The sequence below is a fragment of the Mugil cephalus genome, chromosome 1, assembly GCF_022458985.1.
Source record: "Mugil cephalus isolate CIBA_MC_2020 chromosome 1, CIBA_Mcephalus_1.1, whole genome shotgun sequence".
NCBI lineage: Eukaryota > Metazoa > Chordata > Actinopteri > Mugiliformes > Mugilidae > Mugil > Mugil cephalus.
The window spans coordinates 30283541-30303988 of NC_061770.1; the positions used below are offsets into that span (position 1 = coordinate 30283541).

Consider the following 20448-nt stretch of genomic DNA (forward strand, 5'->3'; position numbering starts at 1 on the left):
GATTCTACAATAACATGAGACCCCTTACATCATACTAGTGCTACCACTCAGAACCTCGACCACCTCTCCTCCTATATCACACCATGTTGAAAGAACATGTGTGTCGTATTTGACAATAACTTAAGTTTCTACATGCAGGTAACTTTTGTTGTCAGGTACAGTTTCCTCAAGCTCAGAACCATCTCTAAAATCAGGCACTTCCTATCACCTTCCGATGGAGAAACAGTTATTCATGTATTCATATCATCCAGGCTGGACTACTGCAACTCCCTCCACTCAGGTATCAACCAGACCACCATCTCCTGTCTCCAACTAGTCCAAAACGCTGCCGCCGGGTTAATAACAAGGTCAAACACGCACATCACTCCCATTCTTGCATCATTATACTGGCTCCCCGTTCATTTTAGGATACACTTCAAAATTCTTCTGCTTGTTTATAAATCCCTCCATGGTCTCCCCCTTCATATATCTCTGAGCTTCTCACCCCTTACACCACCACCAGAACCCTCAGATCCTCAGTGGTATGTTGGCTGTGTCATGTTTGGGAAAGTAAAAGGCAGGGGAGCAAACCTTTTCTGTTGCAGCTCCTCGGCTCTTTTAAGAAGCACCTTAAGACTCATCTGTATTCCCTGAATTTCAATGGCATTTTATCTGTTTTTATTTCCTCATCTGGTCACCCTGGATGTTAATAGCTTTTCATTTGTTGAAACAGTGATGTTGATCTGTAATTTAAACGTTTATATGACATGTTGAATGTGAAGCACTTTGGTGCAAATGCTGTTTGCTTTTAAGGTGTTATATGAATGAAAATTAAACTTATTGTGATGGATTAATTCTGAGGTTAAAGCTCAAACCATGATAGCACACAGATTCTTATAACTCAGTCTGAACAGAATTACTCCCATGCAGGATGACCCAGTGACAAAATATCAATCAAATACTACTCATAAATGTAATCAAGTGTACAACCCAAATGCAGCATTGGACAGTCGATTAATGACACAACATTTAAGTCTTCATTCTTTAACACCGAGTGTGTCATATATGATCCAGGGGTTTCTGAGACATCTCACCACCCAAACAATCAATACTGTAAAGAATTTAAGATGTGCCATCTGCCCCCTAGTGGATTTATCCAAGCACTGTACCCATTCAAGTTGAGTGTTGAAAAGTTGTGGATCAAATACACTATACGACCTGTAGTGCTATCTTTACCTGTAGCACAGGTCTCAGTCCAGCATATAGTAGCAGGGTGTAAGATGCTAGCTGGGTCAGCATACATGGAACTAAGTGGCTGGGACAGTGTACAGGAACATCTGTACCCACTGTGGAGTAGAAGTACCCAAGTCCCAATAGGTCACACCACTGAAGGTGGTTAGAACAAAAGGGCCAAGGTTCTGTGGGACTTCAGCTTCCAGGCTGAAGACAAACAGGTCCTGGACATAGTGGTGGTGGACAAGGAGTAGATGGCGATACTGTATGCCGTCAACATCAGAAAGAAGGAACACAAAAAGATTGAATAGTGCCAAGTCTTGAAGGAGAAGATAAAACATATGTGGAAGGTTAAGGTCAGCGTGGTCCCCGTGTTAATATGAGCACTCTGGGTAGTGACTCCCAAACTGAGAGGCTCCAACAGATCCCAGGCGCAGCACCTGAAGCCTCTCTCCTGAAAAGGATGGCAATCCTAGGAGGAACTAAGATACTGAATCAGCAGAACCCTCAAACTCCAGACAGATCACAGATCAGACCACTCTATTTTTTTCTAAACAATGATAGAAGCTCAAGCATAATAAAACAGCATCATAATGATGTGGTTGGTAACTTGCAGTGTATCAAACATGATACAAAGCAAATTACATGTGGAAGTGGTTAAAACCCATTTAAAATAATGGCCGACTGATTATCGGTCACAGATATATCGGGGCCTGATAGGACGGCTCCACTTCTATCGGGGGTTCTATCGTATCGGTGAAATGTTGCACCTATAGAAAAAACAAAGTGTAACAACGACAAAAGCACCCGCTGGTGTACTGATTTATTTTGTCCAGGTGAGCGCGCTGTGCTCACCCAGATCGACTCAGCTCACATTTCAGTGAGACCCTCCCCCACTCTTCACCACGAAACCTCCTGATCATCTCACAAGTCAGTCGATCAACCGATGGACTTTTCCCCTTTTTCCACAAGTCACGGTAAGTTAGTTCATGAAATAAGTAACTGTAAACATGAAAACATTATTGTAGTAACAATTAAAGGCCACATTACATAATCATATCGGTGCAAAATCTATGGACAATCGGCCGGTTTTCATTGCAGCTCAAAAACACACTATGTCAGTTGCATATCGGTTATCTGTGATTGCACCTCCTCTAATGTCTGCTATCGTTATCGGGCCAAAAAATCCCAATCCGTAGGACACTAATTTAAAAGTCCCATAAGTACTTAATTTAAAAATATTTTTGACTAATATATGATATTTTAGCCTACAAGTAAAAGGAAACAGAGGGTAAGTACACTTTCTCACAAATTGTGTTTTCAAGATAAAATTGACTTGGCAAGTGTTACTATTATCACACACAGAGCAGTCGGATCTTCAGAAACACAGATGATGAGAAGGTAAGATAAATTTCAACTTTCAAGTAAGATAGATTTCAGTCATCCAAGTCATGGTAATCCAAAAATGCCATCGGCCTGGTTGGTGTTGGTTCATGGTGGCTGCCTTGGCAGCTGTCAGCGCTGGTGACCTCAGTTGGAAAGTGGCCGGGTCGGGTGGTGTCTCACAACGTCCCCTCTCCCTTGTATGGCCTGGGGTTTCCCTGTGGGCGATGGGGGATCCCTCGTCCCACAGTCTCCCCCCTGGTAGGTTGTCTCTTGGTCTCCACTGTCGGGGGAAAGAGTTTGGCGCGTGGGATGTTGGTGGTGGGGGGAACCCATGTGAACTATTGTGTTGGTTTTCTGGGCGTGAGTCTGACCACCCCTGACCTGACTCTGGCCTCTGATGGTCTCATATTTAGATATTTAGGGAATGCCCACATGAATGTGAGATGTCACTTGCCAGCTTGTGCTGGGTCACATCAATAAAAACTGATGAGTCCCGTCTGATAAGGACTGGACTGCTCTTTCACTCTATCACTATTTGCCCTATCTTTGACTTATGGCCTCTATTGGGACGCCCTTACCCCCCTGGACTCTCATGACCATTTCTCCAGAGACCTGCACAGAACCCCACTGGACCCCCTCAAACCTGAGTGAGGTGGCGAGGTGTGGCACTGTCCTACCTGCCACAAAAGGTCAATCCACTCAATAAATACCAACAAACTAGCTCCCAGGGAGGGCCACCGATGGTCACACACACTGAAACAATAAAATATTCAGCTGCAAGAATAGAACTACATCAATCTCTAACGTTGACACCCTGTGTCAGAACCAAATGTACACATTGCGTTGGCAGAAAGTTAGAGTGAGTCAGACTGACGAGGTACAAGTATAAATGTAGGCTACAAATGCATGTTACAGTGTCCAGTACCGTACTACCTTAAATGAGCCTTTAAACACAGCACCTGTGTCTCTTAACAGGTACATCGCTTTATCTTGAACTGAATCACATGTCAACCCTGTTGCAACTCTGACTTTGTTGTTAGATTCAGTGCATTTGTGTAACCAACTATCCCTACCACCAGACCTCCCACCACCAAAGCAGTGGCACATAGTGTGGGTCCCCAGCACAACAGAATGATAAATGCTTGTCATCATACGTGGTTTGATTAAAATTAACTCGGCCCAGCCAGTCTGTATTATTATTTCATAAGACCATTGTCAGTGTGAAAGTGACTGTACCACAGGTTATTTCATGAGGATGTTAATGATTTTAATAGCAGAGGAACGTTCTGCTATAGTTATAATTATCATGACACACGTTAGAAAACAATGACATTTTGTACGACGGAACAAACACACAGAGACGCTCTGAAGTGTAGCACATGACTTTTATTCTCATCTCTGAAAATCTCACAATAAATTCTCGTCTTGTCGCTGACCACAAACTACAAAAGCTATACAACCCCTTCAGATACATAAACAACCGCAGCACGTTTAGAACCAGCAGCAGAGTTCATCTGGTGAGAAACTGTGTGAACAGACGAGACTAATGGAACAAGTTGGTTAAACTGCCTGATGAAAATAAACCGAAACCTCTCTGATGTGTTGGTTAAAGCACCCACACTGTCAGACTTGATAAAATACTTTAAATTTATAACACAGAACACAAGCGTGAGGTCAAAAGAATGTCAACTATTCTATTTCAGTTTGTACAGTAGCTACAATAATTCTTGCTCTAATTGTTTCACTTATTGGTTTTCATGTAGATCATGGAGCTCCTCCTTTCAGTCAGCGCTTAGCAACCTGCAATATAGCATAGAGAAGACAAATATCATGCAAGTTGTAGATTATACAAAGAAATTTACTCAGCAAAGCCCCTCAACCATTTAAATGACACTGTCTTAAAGACATGACAATAGAATCAGTCCTTGGAGACAGAGTTTAAAGTGTTGGAGATTCATACAGGGTGTGTAGATGCTGCACTGACAGAAGACGAGGAGTTCGATGGTTCAAGGTTTTTAAGTTGCTTTTGAGTTTTCTTTCTATAACTGGACAGCAAGAACATGCTCATAGAAAGAGATAAAAAATGTTTTTGACTTACACACTTAATTGTAGAATAGCAGACGTCATCGTCAACAGGGTCTCGTGTCGCTGAGCGAACTCTGGACTCTGCTGCTGTGGAGATAAATAAAAAACTACACAATTGTCTTATTTGTTAGTGTGGAGCCACTTTTTGGAGTTTGTTAATGTGGAGCCAGTTTTTATCTGACAGAAACAGTCAGTTGCAACATATCAGCTTAATGTCTCTTTTACACGATTGGTTCAGCAGTTGTTTAAAACCACAACTTCTCACTATTAGCTTGTATTCATTGGTATTTATGCTGCACGAAGTGTCGCAAAGCCTCTTGGGAGCTTTGGCTTGCTCCACATTTTGTAATCTGATCAGTTGTTGAATTTGATTCAATGACTTGTGCTTGAGATCAAAAAATTGCCAGTTTCAAATAGAAAAAAATTTGAACTTATACAGAAACTTAAATAACTGAGTCTCAAGTTACGTCAAACTATGTAAATGAGTAGCATGCTAACTGTGGTCTATAAGGTTAGAGGAAATACCGTTCTTCTTCCTGGTCGTTAATACAGTAGCATATGTTGGTTGGCTTGGTGCAGCTGCATTGGCCTGTACAGAGCCTGGAAAAAAAAAAAACAATACATATGTATATTTAATAACTTCTGAACGAAAGTCATGAGTGTGGTTGCGGTGAATTAAATTCTGCAAAAACATATGGCATTTTGAATAGGTTTATGGCCCTGAAGTACACTGAGGACCTTATTTTCTACGTAACAATAGTTACACAAGAGGGAAGTTCATTTCATTTTTACCCAAATTATTACCCAACAGAAGCATTTATAATGTAAAAAGCTTTGGCCCTAGCACTGAACCCTGAGACACTCCACTGACTTTTGTGAATGTGGAAGAATCATGATGGAGCAAAGCAAAACCAGTGAGCACAGGGATTAAACTTCATGTTATGTTATTCACCTCTTCTACAGGCAAATCTGGCAAAGCAGAGTAATAGTCCCACGACTAACAAGCAAAGTGTCAACAAGACGGCGATGATGATCCATGGTGTACTTATTCTGGACGAGGAGTCAGCATTAGAATCTACGTGATCTTCTGTATTTTCTGTATCAACGACAGAATAACCAGAAACTTAAAAAGATGGGAATAGTTTGAGAGTGTAAACACGTACAAAGATCAGCACTTTATGAATCTTAATTTAAATAAAACAACATGTCTCACCTCTAACAGACAGCCAGCTCTGAGGTGATTCTCCAACTCCAGAGATGTGACATTTGTAGAATCCTTGATCAGGCATGGAGATGAATTTAATGTTCAGAGTTCCTGTGGTGCTTTTCCGCATGAAGACTCCATCTTTATAGAAATCAGCTTGGATGTTGGAGGAAGATTCTTTGGTTCTGCAGCTCAGAGTCACATCTTCTCCCTCCATCACAGGAAGAGCAGGACTCTCCAGGATCACAGAACCAGCTGAAGAACACAATAATATTAAATTTACCCAGAAATCATATTGAGATAATCACAAAATATGAGTGTCTCACTGCAAACATACAAGCAACATTGATGTTGATGATGTTTCTTCTCTCTCCTCCTTCCTCACACCAATACTTTCCAGAGTCAACTTGAAAAATATTATCAATGGTGCAGTTAGGTCCTCTTGATGTTCTGTCATCAGTGGTGCAACACGAAGGTATCTCCTCATCTGATTCATGTTCAACATCACAGTAAAAGACTCCATCACAGTACAAAGTGACCGACTCATATTGAAAGAACTGCAGTCTGTTTGGAGAGATATGAAGAAAAGCTGCATCTGAGATAAAGAAAAACAGACAAATTCAGGTAAGACATTTACTCCTGTGACCTGATGGGCAACGTTTACAATATTTAAAAGTATAATAAGTAACTTTTCAACAATTACCCAACAAATATCTACTCACCAACTTCCTGATTGTGTGCACACAGCAGGATCATCACAGTCACTGAAGACACAAAGAAAATAGACAAATCAATAAAAGTTTTGTCGTCTCTTATAGCTGCTCAGGATGTTCAGCATGTTTTCTATTAAATGCGTAATACTTCAGTTAAAAGCATTAAATTAAAGTTAACTCACTAAATAATGTTCAAAGACTTTCACATACATGAGCTTTTTAACTGTAAATGAAGTTTTTGTCACTAAGTCTTAATCTGGAAAGGAGCCAGTACTCACACAGTGCGATGTAGAAAGCTGTGACCTCCATGTTGTCTTGACGCTGACTGACTGAAGTGTGAAGTGAGAAGTGGTCTCTTCCTGTGTGGCAGGAACCTCCTCTAAGAAGCAGAGTCCTAAATATCAGTGGGTGGTGCAAAGAGTGAAGCCAGAGCAAATGCGTTCAGTGCAACTCTGGTATTTGCTTAATAATGTCCTCCATGTTGGTCTGTACTTTATTAGCATTCTAACATATACTTATGGTCTTGCTCTTATATAGCGCTTTTCTACCTACTCAAAGGTACTCAAAGTGCTTTTACAGTCAGAGACACATCCACCCATCCGCTCACACAAGCACACACACATTCACACACCAGCGCCAGTTGCACTGGGAGCAACTGGGGGTTCAGTGTCTTGCTCAAGGCTCAAGGCATACACTTCGGCATATGGCACACTCAGGGGATCGAACCGCTAACCCTTCGGTTCATGGACAATCCGCTCTACCTACTGAGCCATAGCCGCCCTTATGAGTCTAGTACAACTGAGACTCAGAGTCAAATTATCTTAAAAACAGTGCACACATTTAACAACATGCTGGTGGTGAAACTCACCTAAAAATATATAATTTTAAATGTTTTCTAGATTGTAGAAAACATCCGATAGCAATGACATGATTCTCATTGCATTCAGCAACCCCTTCACTAGAACTGGGTCCAGAGCTTATAGAGAAATACCACAAAGCACACATATTCTGCATATGTTCTAGTAAAAACAGAACCAGACCAGACTCTCCATTGGGACATTTGGATGAAACCAAAGTACCCACACTGTATATTTCATCTTGAAAGTGAATCTGGCTATGGCCACGGTGATCTGTAGCAGGAAACTGGCTCCTCTGCACCATTTGCACAGCCGACTACACCCACCATACAACTAACTGTCAGCTACAAAAGGTCTCAGACAACTCAGCTGTCATTGGTTTCATCAACAATGGAGACAAAAAGGAGTACCGAGAACTGAACCAGAACTTTGTGGCCTGGTGCCAGCAGAAACCACCTCTGGATTAATGCGGGAAAGACCAAAGAGCTGGTAGTGGACTTCCGTTGGAGCAAAGCACTGCTCCCTCCCAGGGAATGGACACTGAGATAGCGGACTCTTTCAAGTACCTGGGTGTTCACCAAAATAAGAACCTGGACTGCACTGACAACTTTATACAGGAAGGGTCAGAGCAGACCCCATGTGCTGTGGAGACTGAGGTCCTTAGGAGTGCAGGACGCCCTATTGAGGTCCTTCTACGACTCTGTGGTTCAGCCATCTTTTATGGTGTGGTCTTCTGGAGCAGCAGCATCAGCTGGTGTCCTGGGCTGCACCCTCGATCTACCTCCTGCACAATCTGCGGTAACATAATGTCTCATTAGGCTGCTTTAAACAAAAAACGTGATCTGCTTATGTGTTTTCAATCAAACCTTTCTGCATAAAGAAGCAAACCCAGCTAGAGCACTAAAGATTTGCCTCTGTTCTTCTTGTAGTCGCTGTCAAACCATCCCCTGACCTCTGACCCTGAATCACCTCACCAACCCAAAGGCACTTTTAAGAGCCACATCTCTAGGACCACGCCGTACACATGAAACGGGCCTTTTGTGGCCTGTTTCATGTGTTTCATGTGTTTGTGTAATGTGCTCAGAACATTGATAATCATTCTGATTATGTGTGTTGGTTTAAATGAAAATAAAGTGAACTAAATGCATTCCTTTTGTCTTTACTGTCCAGGCTCTCATTTCATTGTGCCTCATATTTGTTTAAAATAGTCTTATATCCACAACACCTCATTTGCACTAATTTACCTAAAGCTGACAAATAACACCTATGATATTAACATTGTGCATATGGGGTAAAGATGCCAGACTCAGTACTTAGTTCATTGCACCTTTTAATTACTCATAGTAACTTATATCTGTTAATAATAGTGTCATATTCTTGTCACTTTACTTAGCGCTGACAAATAGCACTTATGATATTGCATAGCTGTTTATAACAGTGTTCTGTGGGGAGATGTATATGTTATTATAACTTTATTACATATACTTATAACTACAGATATAAAGCACTATAGGTGAAGTCAAAACTCATTATGCATCACTATACACATTTAGCAAAGCAAAGTAGTTATGATGCATCATACAATTGTGACTAGGCAGATATTGACACATTTATAATGCACTATTCAGATTACAATTATAATCATTCATAAACAGTTGTCATAATGCATCATGATGTTGGTTATAACGACTTGTGAATATGTATAGATGGTAATAATGACCATTATAATGCTTTATAGACACCTTATAAAATATTATGAGTGCATTCATAGGGCATTATAAATACAACCTTCATAGAAAGTGTTACCGATTTTTCTTTGTAACTTTTTAGCTTAGTTCTAGTGATTAGGTTTTCTCTTTAGAGATAGCTGTTTTTGTTTCCTCCTTCTGGAGTGATTTTGTGTTTAGTCTTTCTTTGTTTTTCTTCCTGTTATTTTGGAGTGATTCTTTGTTTCCCTAGTTTTCCTTACCAGGTTTTGCTTCCTCCCTTTTGGAGAGTCTTTTGTTTGTCAGGGTTTAATTTTTCACCTCCCGTTAGGTCAGGTTAGTTTGTTCGTTAGTGTAGTTAGTATTGTGAGTTTCCTCCCTTTTGGAGCACCTTTTGTTTATTAGCTTTCATAGCCGTGAGTGTCTTTGTTTTTTTCTCCTCTGGAGTGATTTTACTTTGATAAGATTTCATAGCCACGTCAGGAGTTTGTTTCATAGCACTTTTATTTACTCTCTGTTCGAGTATCCTCACCCTGTTGATTCTGTGAAGTAAATTCACCTTAACTGCCACTCCTGTGCATCTGAGTCCTGCTTTGAGCCCAGCCTGACAAAAATTCACTGATGTTTTGAGGCGTTTTTATGCAGAAATAGTGAGAACTCTGAGGGATCCAAGATCTTTTTTTTGTTTGTTTGTTTATAAAAAACACTCAACTTCAGATGATACTGATTTTATTAAATCTGAAAAAAATGTCAGTGAGAAAACACTGGTTTGTCCTGAGAAGAGGGAAGGCCACTAGCTCACTGCTGCCACCATCTGCTTAGTTTTCAGAAGGACATCTTTCTGCCAAAACATGTTTTTGTTTTGAATGACTGAATAATGACTAATCTCTTGTTCTTCTCCCTAGTCCACCTGTCTCCTACTTCCATATGATAAATATGTCCGTCCACTTCTCCTTCAACTCCTCTGTCACCTTCTCAGATATACTCGGCTACTGTTTAGAATCCAGACTTAGCATTTTCAGCTTCACAGCCTTCTCTGTGATCAACATCTTCATTGTCCCTGTCTTCATCCTTGTCCTCTACACGGGCTACCAGCGATGGAGGAGACAACGCTCTGGATCCTCAGCAGCTGTGACAAGCCACTCGGACGTCTACACCTTTAATGTGATCGCCCTGGAACTGGTCAGCCTCGTGGGATGCTTTTGTTTTTGTCATGGCGCCTTAATGAAAAATCATAGTGTAACCCGGGTGGCGATACAAAGTTTCTCCTTCACCTCACCTGGTCAGACTCTGTTTCATGTCCTCACCTGCATTGAGTGCTACATGGCTGTTGCGCATCCTGTCACCTACCTGGGTCTGAAGCAGGCCGGGGGGCTCAGGCTCAGAAACTTCAGTGTTGGGTGTGTTTGGCTGCTTTGTTTTGCATCACCAGGTCTGACCACATTGGTCGACAACTCATCGATGATCATCGTGCAATCATGCTTGTCGGTGTTCTTCTTAATTGTTGTCTCCCTCTGCAGCCTCTTGGTTCTCTGTATTCTTATTCGTCCTGGCCCAGGTGGGGAGGTGGGAGGGAACAGGGAACACGCGGACCAAACAAAGCAGAGGGCCTTCCAGACCATCACAGTCATAACTGGAGTGCAGTGGCTCAGGTTTGTGGGAACACTGATTGGTGGTCTCAGATACGATTCATCTCAGACCACATGTGCGGTGTTGTTGACTGCAGCCTGGTTCACAGTGCCCAAAAGTTTGGTTTTACCTATAATGTTTCTGCACAGAGCAGGAAAACTAGCAGTCTGCAAACTCAACACTGACTCAGACCAAGGATCTGAATAGAGCATCATAAGGTGGTCAAATTAAACACTCACACACAACTTTTTATAATAACATTTAATGTGAATATTGTATGAAAACCTTAACATGAAAACAATTATTAAATTTTACTATACTACAGTTTATCATGTTATTCTATTGTCTTTTGTTCCTTTTAAATTGTGCAAAAAATCAACAATATTCTTTGTTTGCTATAATATATGTTTGAAATGATGAATAAAAATGCACATTTATAGAAATAATCACAATTATCTATGTTTTTTATTTAAATTTATGTAACATGTTTACACTGTGACATTTTTGAAAATGGGATTAACCCTTTATAGGGCACTCTGAAATATTTGGAAATTATAAGTTTCAGCCCTAGAGTGTTATTTTAGGATGCCAGAAAACTGTTTTATACCAAACACTATTGGCTGGTCATTCAACTGTCCTCCTTTTAGTGATTCTGTAACTTTTTATATTGAACCATTGTCACAATACACAATGTTAGGTCTGGTCCCCAAAGGATTACTCCATATGGATTAATCCTTTGGGATTCATATGTATTCATATGGATTAATCCCAAAGGAACGTTGACGTGGGCGTATGCCACGTGTCTGTGAAGGTTCTCAGTCATCCAGGTCATGGTAATCCAAAAAAGCGTTGAATAAGGTCAGCTGGACTTGTAGAATTTCTTGAAGACGTTTCGCCACTCATCCGAGTAGCTTCTTCAGTTCTGATGAACTAGTGGGAAATTGAGGTTTAAATAGGAAAAAACTCTGTGGGTAGCACCCACCAGAAACTTGCTTGACCAGAAGACTGGGGTCACTAATTACCATAATGGCTGATACTTACCTGTCCTTGAATGGGGGGAAACTGTGTGCCTAGGCTAACTTACCCTATGAATAGAGCTCTAACGAGGCTATTGTCCATGGGAACCTGGAGGCTCAGTGTGTGAATGTTGTTGAAACTTCTTGGGGACAGAAGTCAAAACTGAATTATAAATAGTTGGTATGCCACGTTTCTGGGTGCACACAACTTTGATACATGAGGCCCCAGGTCCTGAGACATTACATTCAGCAACTAGGAGCGTGTTTCAGATCTTGTTTCAGAGCTCCATCGAAAGTCACACCATCATCCATCTTTGGAAACAAGCCAGAGTTATCCCCAAAAAACGTAAGACAAACGCTCTGAATAATCATCAACCCACGGCTTTCACCTCTCTCATTATTAAATCCATGGAGAGGATCATAAAAGCTAACATCATCAGTTCAAAGGACACCCTGATAGATCCATTCCAGTTTGTATATCGCACACGCCGAGGCGCTGATGATTCCAAGACATTCATCATAGACAATGTCCACGAACAGCTGGAGCTCCATGACACTTCAGCTAGACTGTTGGTTGATTTCTCCTCAGCATTCAACAACCTGCAGCCCCACACTCCTTTCTCACTTTGATCTCAATGACCAGTTAATTCTATGGATTATGGACTTTATTACCAACAGTTCACAGAAAGTACTGATCAACAACTCCCTCTCAGAGCTTCATTTCACCTCGATTGACCTCCGGGGCTTCGTGTTATAACCCCTCCTCTTGATCTACTACACCGATGGTTACCTGGTCAAATACACTGACGACACAGTTCTCCTGTCTCTTCTGTCATTCCCAACACCAAGGACCAGCTCTTCAGGAGTTCGTAGGGTGGTTTGACAGCTCTCACCTGAAACTGAATGTCTGCAACGCCAAAGAGATGGTGGTGACCTTCTCCATGAAGTAGACGGATCTGGCCACAACTGTCACCACCATCCTCCTTAGTAAGCTGGTGGAGCTGGTCGAGGAGTTAAATATCTGGCCACTATCGTTCACAACCTGCTGAAATGCTCCAACAACACAGGACATGTCAGCAACGGGAACACCTCCTCAGGAGAGTTTCGGTAAATGATCATGAAGAATCCAGATTTGTCTGTGACTGGAACCGCACCTTTTTGAATCCAGGTCCAAGGGTGAAAAGAACAAATGCCTGTAAGGTTTCACTTTTTCTTCTGTGTGGACACTCGATACAAACATGATGATCTCATCACCCCACCCCTGACCAACAACAACCAACAACATTGATGGCAGATAACATGCTTGAGCCTTGTTCTGGGGCTATTCAGCATGCAGGGTCAATGTGCATGCTCCGCCTCTCCTTCTTTTTTTGACTGAGTTCTGTAGCAGAAACAGGGGAAAAAAGACCTAGGATGTGTAAAACAGTGTTTCTAAAACTAGATACCATTTATGAATGGATCTACCTTTATGAAGAAACAATGCCAAAGGAAGCTGTAGAAAAATAGTTTGCTTTTGTAGCGGGTCCCGGCTTGGTCTCCACTGGCAGATATATAGATAATCCTCTGGAAATATAAGATAGAAACTGTTGCTCATTCTCCATTCATCTGGATTATGTTTATTGTCACATTCATTTTAACCTCTTCACTGCAATCATGAATTATTTTTGTTATTTTATCTGCATTAAAGCACCAATCTGAAACATTTTAAGACAACATTCACATTAAATGTCTGTTTTCACATACTTTCAAGAAATAAACTTATCAAATTTGTATTAAACCAAAGATAAACATTTTCCTCTGTAATCATGTAATCTGTCTATCCTCAATCATGTATGCACTTCACCCTTACACACATCATCTTTATCACCTCTCATTGAAAGAGTATTTTCATTATATGACTGTACATGAAGTACGTTCAGTACATTAAGTGTTCACTTAATGTAACAGAATAAATCTCCCTTATAGTTAAAGTATTTCACATTTACATTGTATGAACACAAACTAAAATAATAAACATCGCTAGCCCATAGCTTACCACTTTAACATTTGAACTTGCACCTTATCATTGTTTACAATTTATGTGTGTGCCCTCAACCAAGGCTGCAGCCGTAGCTGATCTTAAACTGCATTAGCATTAACTTGAACATTTCGAGCAATGCACACACACACACAACTGATTTCCAGACATACAGTAATAATCCACAAATGCACGGGAGCCGAAAAAAAACAAATGACAGTAAAACATTTGGCTCCTGCGTCGGATGCCATTTTCTATACTGCAATCATCACATACGTGACACTTTACTTTATTTACACACTTAACGAGCTTTTAGTGTACGGACCACACACCACCGGGGATTCCTCCCTCTCTGGACTCACACCAGTAAACTCCACTGTCCCATGGGAGGACATAGCTGATGTTACAGGAAGAACCAGCTGGTTCTCCCCAGTCAGCTCCACACTGAGTCCTCTGTCGTTTGGTGGTGTTTCTCCTCAGAGTCCATCCAGCAGAGCTGTTGTCCTCATCACAGCTCAGAGACACAAAGTCTCCTTCAAAGAACTGAGAGCTGCTGGGACTCACAGTCAGACGAGTTGGGAGGGTTCAGGTGAAACAATGATGATTCATTTTATTGTTGACAAAACTGATCAAATAAAACCTAAACCTGATGTTAATCAAATCCCATCCCATCACGAAAACACATCATATGTTGTTTCTCTATCAACTGGTTGTTTGAGTTGTTGAGCAACATGACTACTTTTCACACCAGATTCGAGACAGACAACCCCATCCAGCTTGATGAGATGAGATCTACTCTCAACCCCGGAAGCTCTGTGTTCACCTGCAACATTCAGGACGTAGTGAGAGCCCTCAGGGGAACCAGAGAGAGCAGCTCACATGATTCAGTGACCAGATCTGGAAACATTGTGCTCAGCAACTAGGGGGTGTTTTAGACCTTGTTCTCGAGCGCCATGGACAATAGCACCATCATCCATCTTTAGATGCTGTCCACAGTTTCCAGCCCCCCCAAAAATAAGACAAAACTTTTGAATTACCTTTGGCTCACCTCTCTCATAAATAAATCCATGGAAAGGATCATAAAACACTACATCATCAGTGCAGCGGACCCCCTGATACACCCATTCCACTTCATATATCGTACAAGCAAAGCCAAGGAGATGGTGATGTCCTTTCCCAAGAAGCAGATGGATCTGACTACAGCAGTCGCCACCAGCATCCATAGAAAGCTAGTGCAGTCAGTCGAGGAGTTCAGATATCTTCAACCTTCACAGCCTACTGAAATTCTTCTCCAACACAGGAGGTATCGGCAAAGGAAACACCTCCTAAGGAAACATTTCAATCGACTATCATGACTGAGCCGGATTTTTTGGTGACTGGAACGGCACCTTTCTTAATCCAGGTCCCAGAGTGACAAAAACAGGCACGGACACTGTGCTGTTTCATTTTTCATTGGTGTGAACAGTTGATATGAACGTGATGATGTCATTGCCCCACCCCTCGCCTCTCGAGCACCCAACATATCATAACAACAACCAAAATATCAATGGCAGACGACATACTTGTGACTATATTGCACCAGATACTGACCCTCGTTCGTTGCTAGGGCAATATACAACTTTATGAAAAAGTTCTCGAAAAGATGCCAAGGGAACCTGGAGAAAAAAAGATTGTTTTGGTTCATGTGGATGTGGCCTTACTCTCTCTCTCTCTCTGGCTCTTCTCTGGAACACACACAACCATAACACACTCACACCTCCTCCCCCCACCATCCCCCTAAACCACACGAACATTAGACTCTAGTTGAAAACGTCTATAAATAAGCGGCCCACGGAAACTCAGTGTTTCTAATAATCTCTTTCTGCTCTTTTCTATGAAAGATCTTGACTTAAAGCATCAACTTTAAGTAACAACGATGATAAAGATTGAACAATTTTAACTAGAAAGAAGAAGTTGACTAACCTTGGTTTGTTGTGCAGCACAGCAGAGAGCCCAGAACTAAAGAGAAACCACACCTTCACCTTTATTGACTGTTGTAAATGGTCTAGCTTTTATATAGCACTTTTCTACCTGCTCAAAGGTACTTAAAGCGCTTTTGCAGTCAGAGACACATCCACCCATTCGCTCACACAAGAACACACACATTCACACACTAGTGCCAGTGGAGTGCTGTGGGAAGCAGTAGCAATCATCTCTCAGCGGTTAGACACCAACACACATGCAGCAGATCAGACTCACCCAGCAGCCTCTGGACAGATGTTCCCCTCATTCCGAAGCTGACTGAAATGAGACCAGCAGCAGTTTGACAGAAACTAAAAGCCTCTTCCTTCCTGTTCCTCTTGGCATTAGAAGAGAAGAAATAAGCCCACAGATGAAACCACATGTTCATGCAAGAACACAACAAAAAGAGACATGATCTCTGAATTTGTTATATCAACCATAGATGGCGCTGCAGTCCTGATGACTTCAGCACAAGACTGCACTTTCTGAGAAAATTTTGACTGAAATCCTCAACAACTTCTATGTTAGTGCCATTGAGAGCGTCATCACCACCACAATCAAAGCATGGTTTGGAAAACTCAATGCATAATACAGACCATTTTGGAGCAGGACATTTACAGAACCAGGATCATCAGGAGAACCCACAACACCACCCAACACAACCTCTTCCCACTCTCACATCAGGGAGACTCATGAATGGTTCGTTTAACACCTTGATATCATTCTGAACTCATTCAGTAACCCCTTGAGTAGAGGTAAAACAGGGAAAAGGTAGTTTCTGTACGATGGCCAGTTTAGGACATCTGCCTCCAAATTACTTCACATCCACCTGAATCCTTTCCACTCTGACACATCAACTACAGACAGGAAGAGATGATGCTGGTTTCTGACCTGAGGATCAGACCTGAGACCAGATCACTTCAGAAATGATGCTCAGTGGTGACATCGTCAATGTTGTCATAGTCATCAACCAACCCCTGATGAAAGTGGGTTGCCATCATGGAGACTGGAAGGTTGTTTCCTGCAGTCAGAACAGGTGAAAAAGAAAACATAGACAGTGAATTAATCCAGAAAACTAATTGATTGATTGATTGATTGATTGATGATTGAATGTTACCTGTTGGTCTGTGTCGAAATAAAGACACCATGAGGAGGGGGGATGAAGTATGGACAGAACACCACCAGGTGGCAGACCAGTCTGCGATCAAGGTGGAGGGAGGATGATGGATTGGGCATGGCCTCAGTTGATGTGGGAGAAAATGTGGTTGTAGGTTTCTCTGGAGAGAGAATCTCACCTGGTCAGATGAACATGTGGATGAAATAAGAGTTGAAATCAAAGTGAACCTCCTCACCTGTGACAGTGATCCAGCTGGGTGGAGAATCTCCGTGATCGATGATGTTACACCTGTAGAGGCCTTCTTCAGACCTGGTAACATGGTGGACGGTTATGTGACCTGTAGACTCAGTCCTGATCAAGGAGCCATCTTTGTAGAAAGTAGCTGAGAGGATGGAGGGAGTGGTCTTTGTTTTACAGAGCAGAGTGACCTCATCTCCCTCCATCACAGGGAGGAAAGGACTCTGCAGGATCACTGGTCCACCTCAACACAGAGACAGACTACAGCATTTCATCCATTTCCACACAGCTTCATCAATACTAACTCCACAGTCTGAGCTTACCATAGACAGTGAGGTCGATGCTGTTACTGGTTGTTCCCTCTCTGGACTCACACAGGTAAACTCCACTGTCTGATGGGAAGGTGTAGCTGATGTTACAGGAAGAACCAACTAGTTTTCCCCACCCAGCTCCACACTGAGTCATCTGTCGTTTGGTGGTGTTTCTCCTCAGAGTCCATCCAGCAGAGCTGTCGTCCTCATCACAGCTCAGAGACACAAAGTCTCCTTCAAAGAACTGAGAGCTGCTGGGACTCACAGTCAGACGAGCTGGGAGGGTTCAGAAGAAACAACAGTGATACTTTATATTTCTGTCACACAACACAGCAGCTACAGTCTAGATTGGTGACACACAGCAACTCAGACAACACGCTGTTGAACATGTCGACAGTTTAACAACAATGGGAAGCTCAGCATTCTATGTCTTTATGGCTCAGAGGAAGTTCTGGCTTCAACTAGCATCAACACAGACTGAATATCCACATAAAAAGTGGTGAAGTGTCCCTTTAAGGCAGCTGGTCACTGGACTCACTCTCACACAGTAAAGACACAGAGTTTTGATGGCGTTTCTTGGTCAGACTCAGTGAGTATCAGACTGTAACAGAGGAAGTTGACTAACCTTGGTTTGTTGTGCAGCACAGCAGAGAGCCTACAACTAAAGAGAAACCACACTTTGAGCTTTAATGACTGCTGTGCTGTGGGAAGCAGCAGTGATCATCTCTCAATGTTTAGACACCAACACACATCCAGCAGATCAGACTCACCCAGCAGCCTCTGGACAGATGTTCCCTCCATTCTGCAGCTGACTGAAATGAGACCAGCAGCAATTTGATGGACACTAAAACTAAAATTGAAATAAGAACAGACAATAAAAGCACCACAGACGAAACCGCACAATCACCCTAGAATAAAACACTAAGAGAAAAGATCTTTGAGTATGCTAGATCTGCTAGATCTCGATCTATTTCACATAGAGACGATGTGTTCATATGTGATAAATCATCTAAACCTGCTTAGATGACCTAAATTATACATTTTCTCCAGCACCAGAATGCTCCAGTGGTTTATAAAGCTCTCAATTCTCCCAACTCTTGTTTATGTGCTTGTGTTTTAACTGTAAGAGTTCCAAATTGTTGGACAGAATATACAAATATTTGTTTTGCAAGAAGACGTAAGTCAATTTAGTGTAAAAACTTATAACAAGAACAGATGGTGCTGCAGAACTCAGGAAGGATAAACCAAGAGTAATAAAACGTAACTCATCAAGGGGTCAAAAGACACAAGTGGCCATAGTAAAAAAAAAAAAAAAGCCACCTGTTATGTGCTGAGGGAGTTCACGTCTGACTTTGTGATCACCATCTACATCCCTCCATCAGCCTAGGCCGAAGTGGCTGTCGACGACACCACTGTTTCCTGTCTGTAGATGCAGCAGCCAAATGTCTTTATGGTGATCAATGGGGACTTTAATCTTGTCATCATGGACATACTCTCCCAGTATTCTGACCGCTACACACGAGACAACAACACCCTGGACCTGCAAATGCACTCAATGCATACAGTACCACTGCCCTTCCCGTCCTATGCCGTTCAGATCACAACCTTGTCCTGTTCACTCCAAAATATGTCCCTCTCATTCACCGGCAGCCTGTGTCCAGAACGACAGTAAGGAGGAGGACTTAAGAGGCTGAGTCCCTGCAGGACTGCTTCAAGTACACTGACTGCAAGTCACTCTGCCATCCTCATGAGGAAGACTTTGCACATCTTTGGTGGTATGATTCTGTTGCCCTCTGCTCTACCATGCACCTGGTTGAAACCTAGGAAGACCACACCTTCCTGGCCTTCACAAGCCATCAAGAAAGGCTACAGCAGAGCAGGGTCTGCAACAGCAAAGAACAACCTGACAGAACCAGAGAGAGAGAGCATATTCAGTTATATTTATCTAGTTCCAATAATATGAATTGTTATGAGATGCTTTACAAAAGGTAAAGATAATTAAATAGCATGGTACTGGATAGACGTAGCACTAAGGAGGAGATGGGGAGGGGGTGGGCTGCTGAAAGGTTAGCAGCAGAGAAAGGGCCAAGTTAAGACTTGCATATATTTATACGTACGCTGATCCGGCTACCATCTTACACCCTGCTACTATGTGCTGAACTGTAGCAGGGGCGTCTTTGGACAGTCTGCATCTTGGGTCTCATCTGCTCTGGTAGATCTTGGCCTCTATGGCTCTTGTACTTAGGGCCTGTTCTTTTGTCTCCATGATGACTGCCTCTATGCTGTCTGTCAGTCCAGTGTAGGATCATAAGTTGGAAAAAGGAAAAATCCAGTGTGGGTACTTTGGTTTCATCCAAATGTCCCAATGGAGAGTCTGGTCTGGTTCTGTTTTTACTAGAACATGTGTAGAATATGTGTGCTTTTTGCTATTTCTCTATAAACTCTGGACCCAGTTCTAGTGAAGGGGTTGCTGAATGCAGTAAGAATCATGTCATTGCTATCGGATGTTTTCTATAATGTAATTTACAAAACATTTTAATTTAAATGAATTTTTTAAAAATGTTTCTTCTGAGGAGTTAAACCTCCAGCACTCTAAGGAGTAAGCTGTTAAATATGTACACTGTTTTTAAGATAATTTTACTCTGAGTCTCAGTTGTACTAGACTCATAAGTATATGTTAGAATGATAATAATCTACAGACCAACATGGAGGACATCATTAAGCGAACAACAGAGTTGCACTGAACGCAGATTTGTTCTGGCTTCACTCTTTGCACCACCCACTGATATTTAGGCTATTTCCACTACCTCTGCTTCTTAGAGGAGGTTCCTGCCACACAGGAAGAGACCACTTCTCACTTTACACATCAGTCAGTCAGCGTCAAGACAACATGGAGGTCACAGCTTTCTACATTGCACTGTGTGAGTACTGGCTCCTTTCCAGACTAAAACGAAGGA

The 20448-nt window shown here is 42.0% G+C and overlaps 1 protein-coding gene and 1 long non-coding RNA gene across 2 annotated transcripts; both read right to left on the reverse strand.

Annotated features, from left to right (window-relative positions):
- Window positions 1–3979: 3979 nt before the first annotated feature.
- On the reverse strand, window positions 3980–5773 carry LOC125010443. Its single transcript, XR_007113074.1, has 4 exons — window positions 5636–5773; window positions 5209–5283; window positions 4697–4770; window positions 3980–4398 (listed from the first exon to the last, which is right to left on the reverse strand). It is a non-coding gene; the product is annotated as an uncharacterized LOC125010443 (long non-coding RNA).
- Window positions 5774–17125: 11352 nt separating this feature from the next.
- Window positions 17126–17645, reverse strand: LOC125024429 (Fc receptor-like B). The gene is made up of 2 exons (XM_047612201.1): window positions 17504–17645; window positions 17126–17424 (listed from the first exon to the last, which is right to left on the reverse strand). Exons 1-2 carry the CDS (start codon window positions 17643–17645, stop codon window positions 17126–17128), a joined length of 441 nt encoding a protein of 146 aa, XP_047468157.1.
- Between the last annotated feature and the right edge of the window lie 2803 nt (window positions 17646–20448).

Excerpts from the sequence above, each read along its gene's own strand:
- LOC125024429 (XM_047612201.1), bottom strand. The coding sequence starts at position 17,645 with ATGACTCAGTGTGGAGCTGGGTGGGGAAAACTAGTTGGTTCTTCCTGT. Across the intron at positions 17,425-17,503 it reads CATCGACCTCACTGTCTATG|GTGGACCAGTGATCCTGCAG; the intron begins GTAAGCTCAGAC and ends CTCTGTGTTGAG.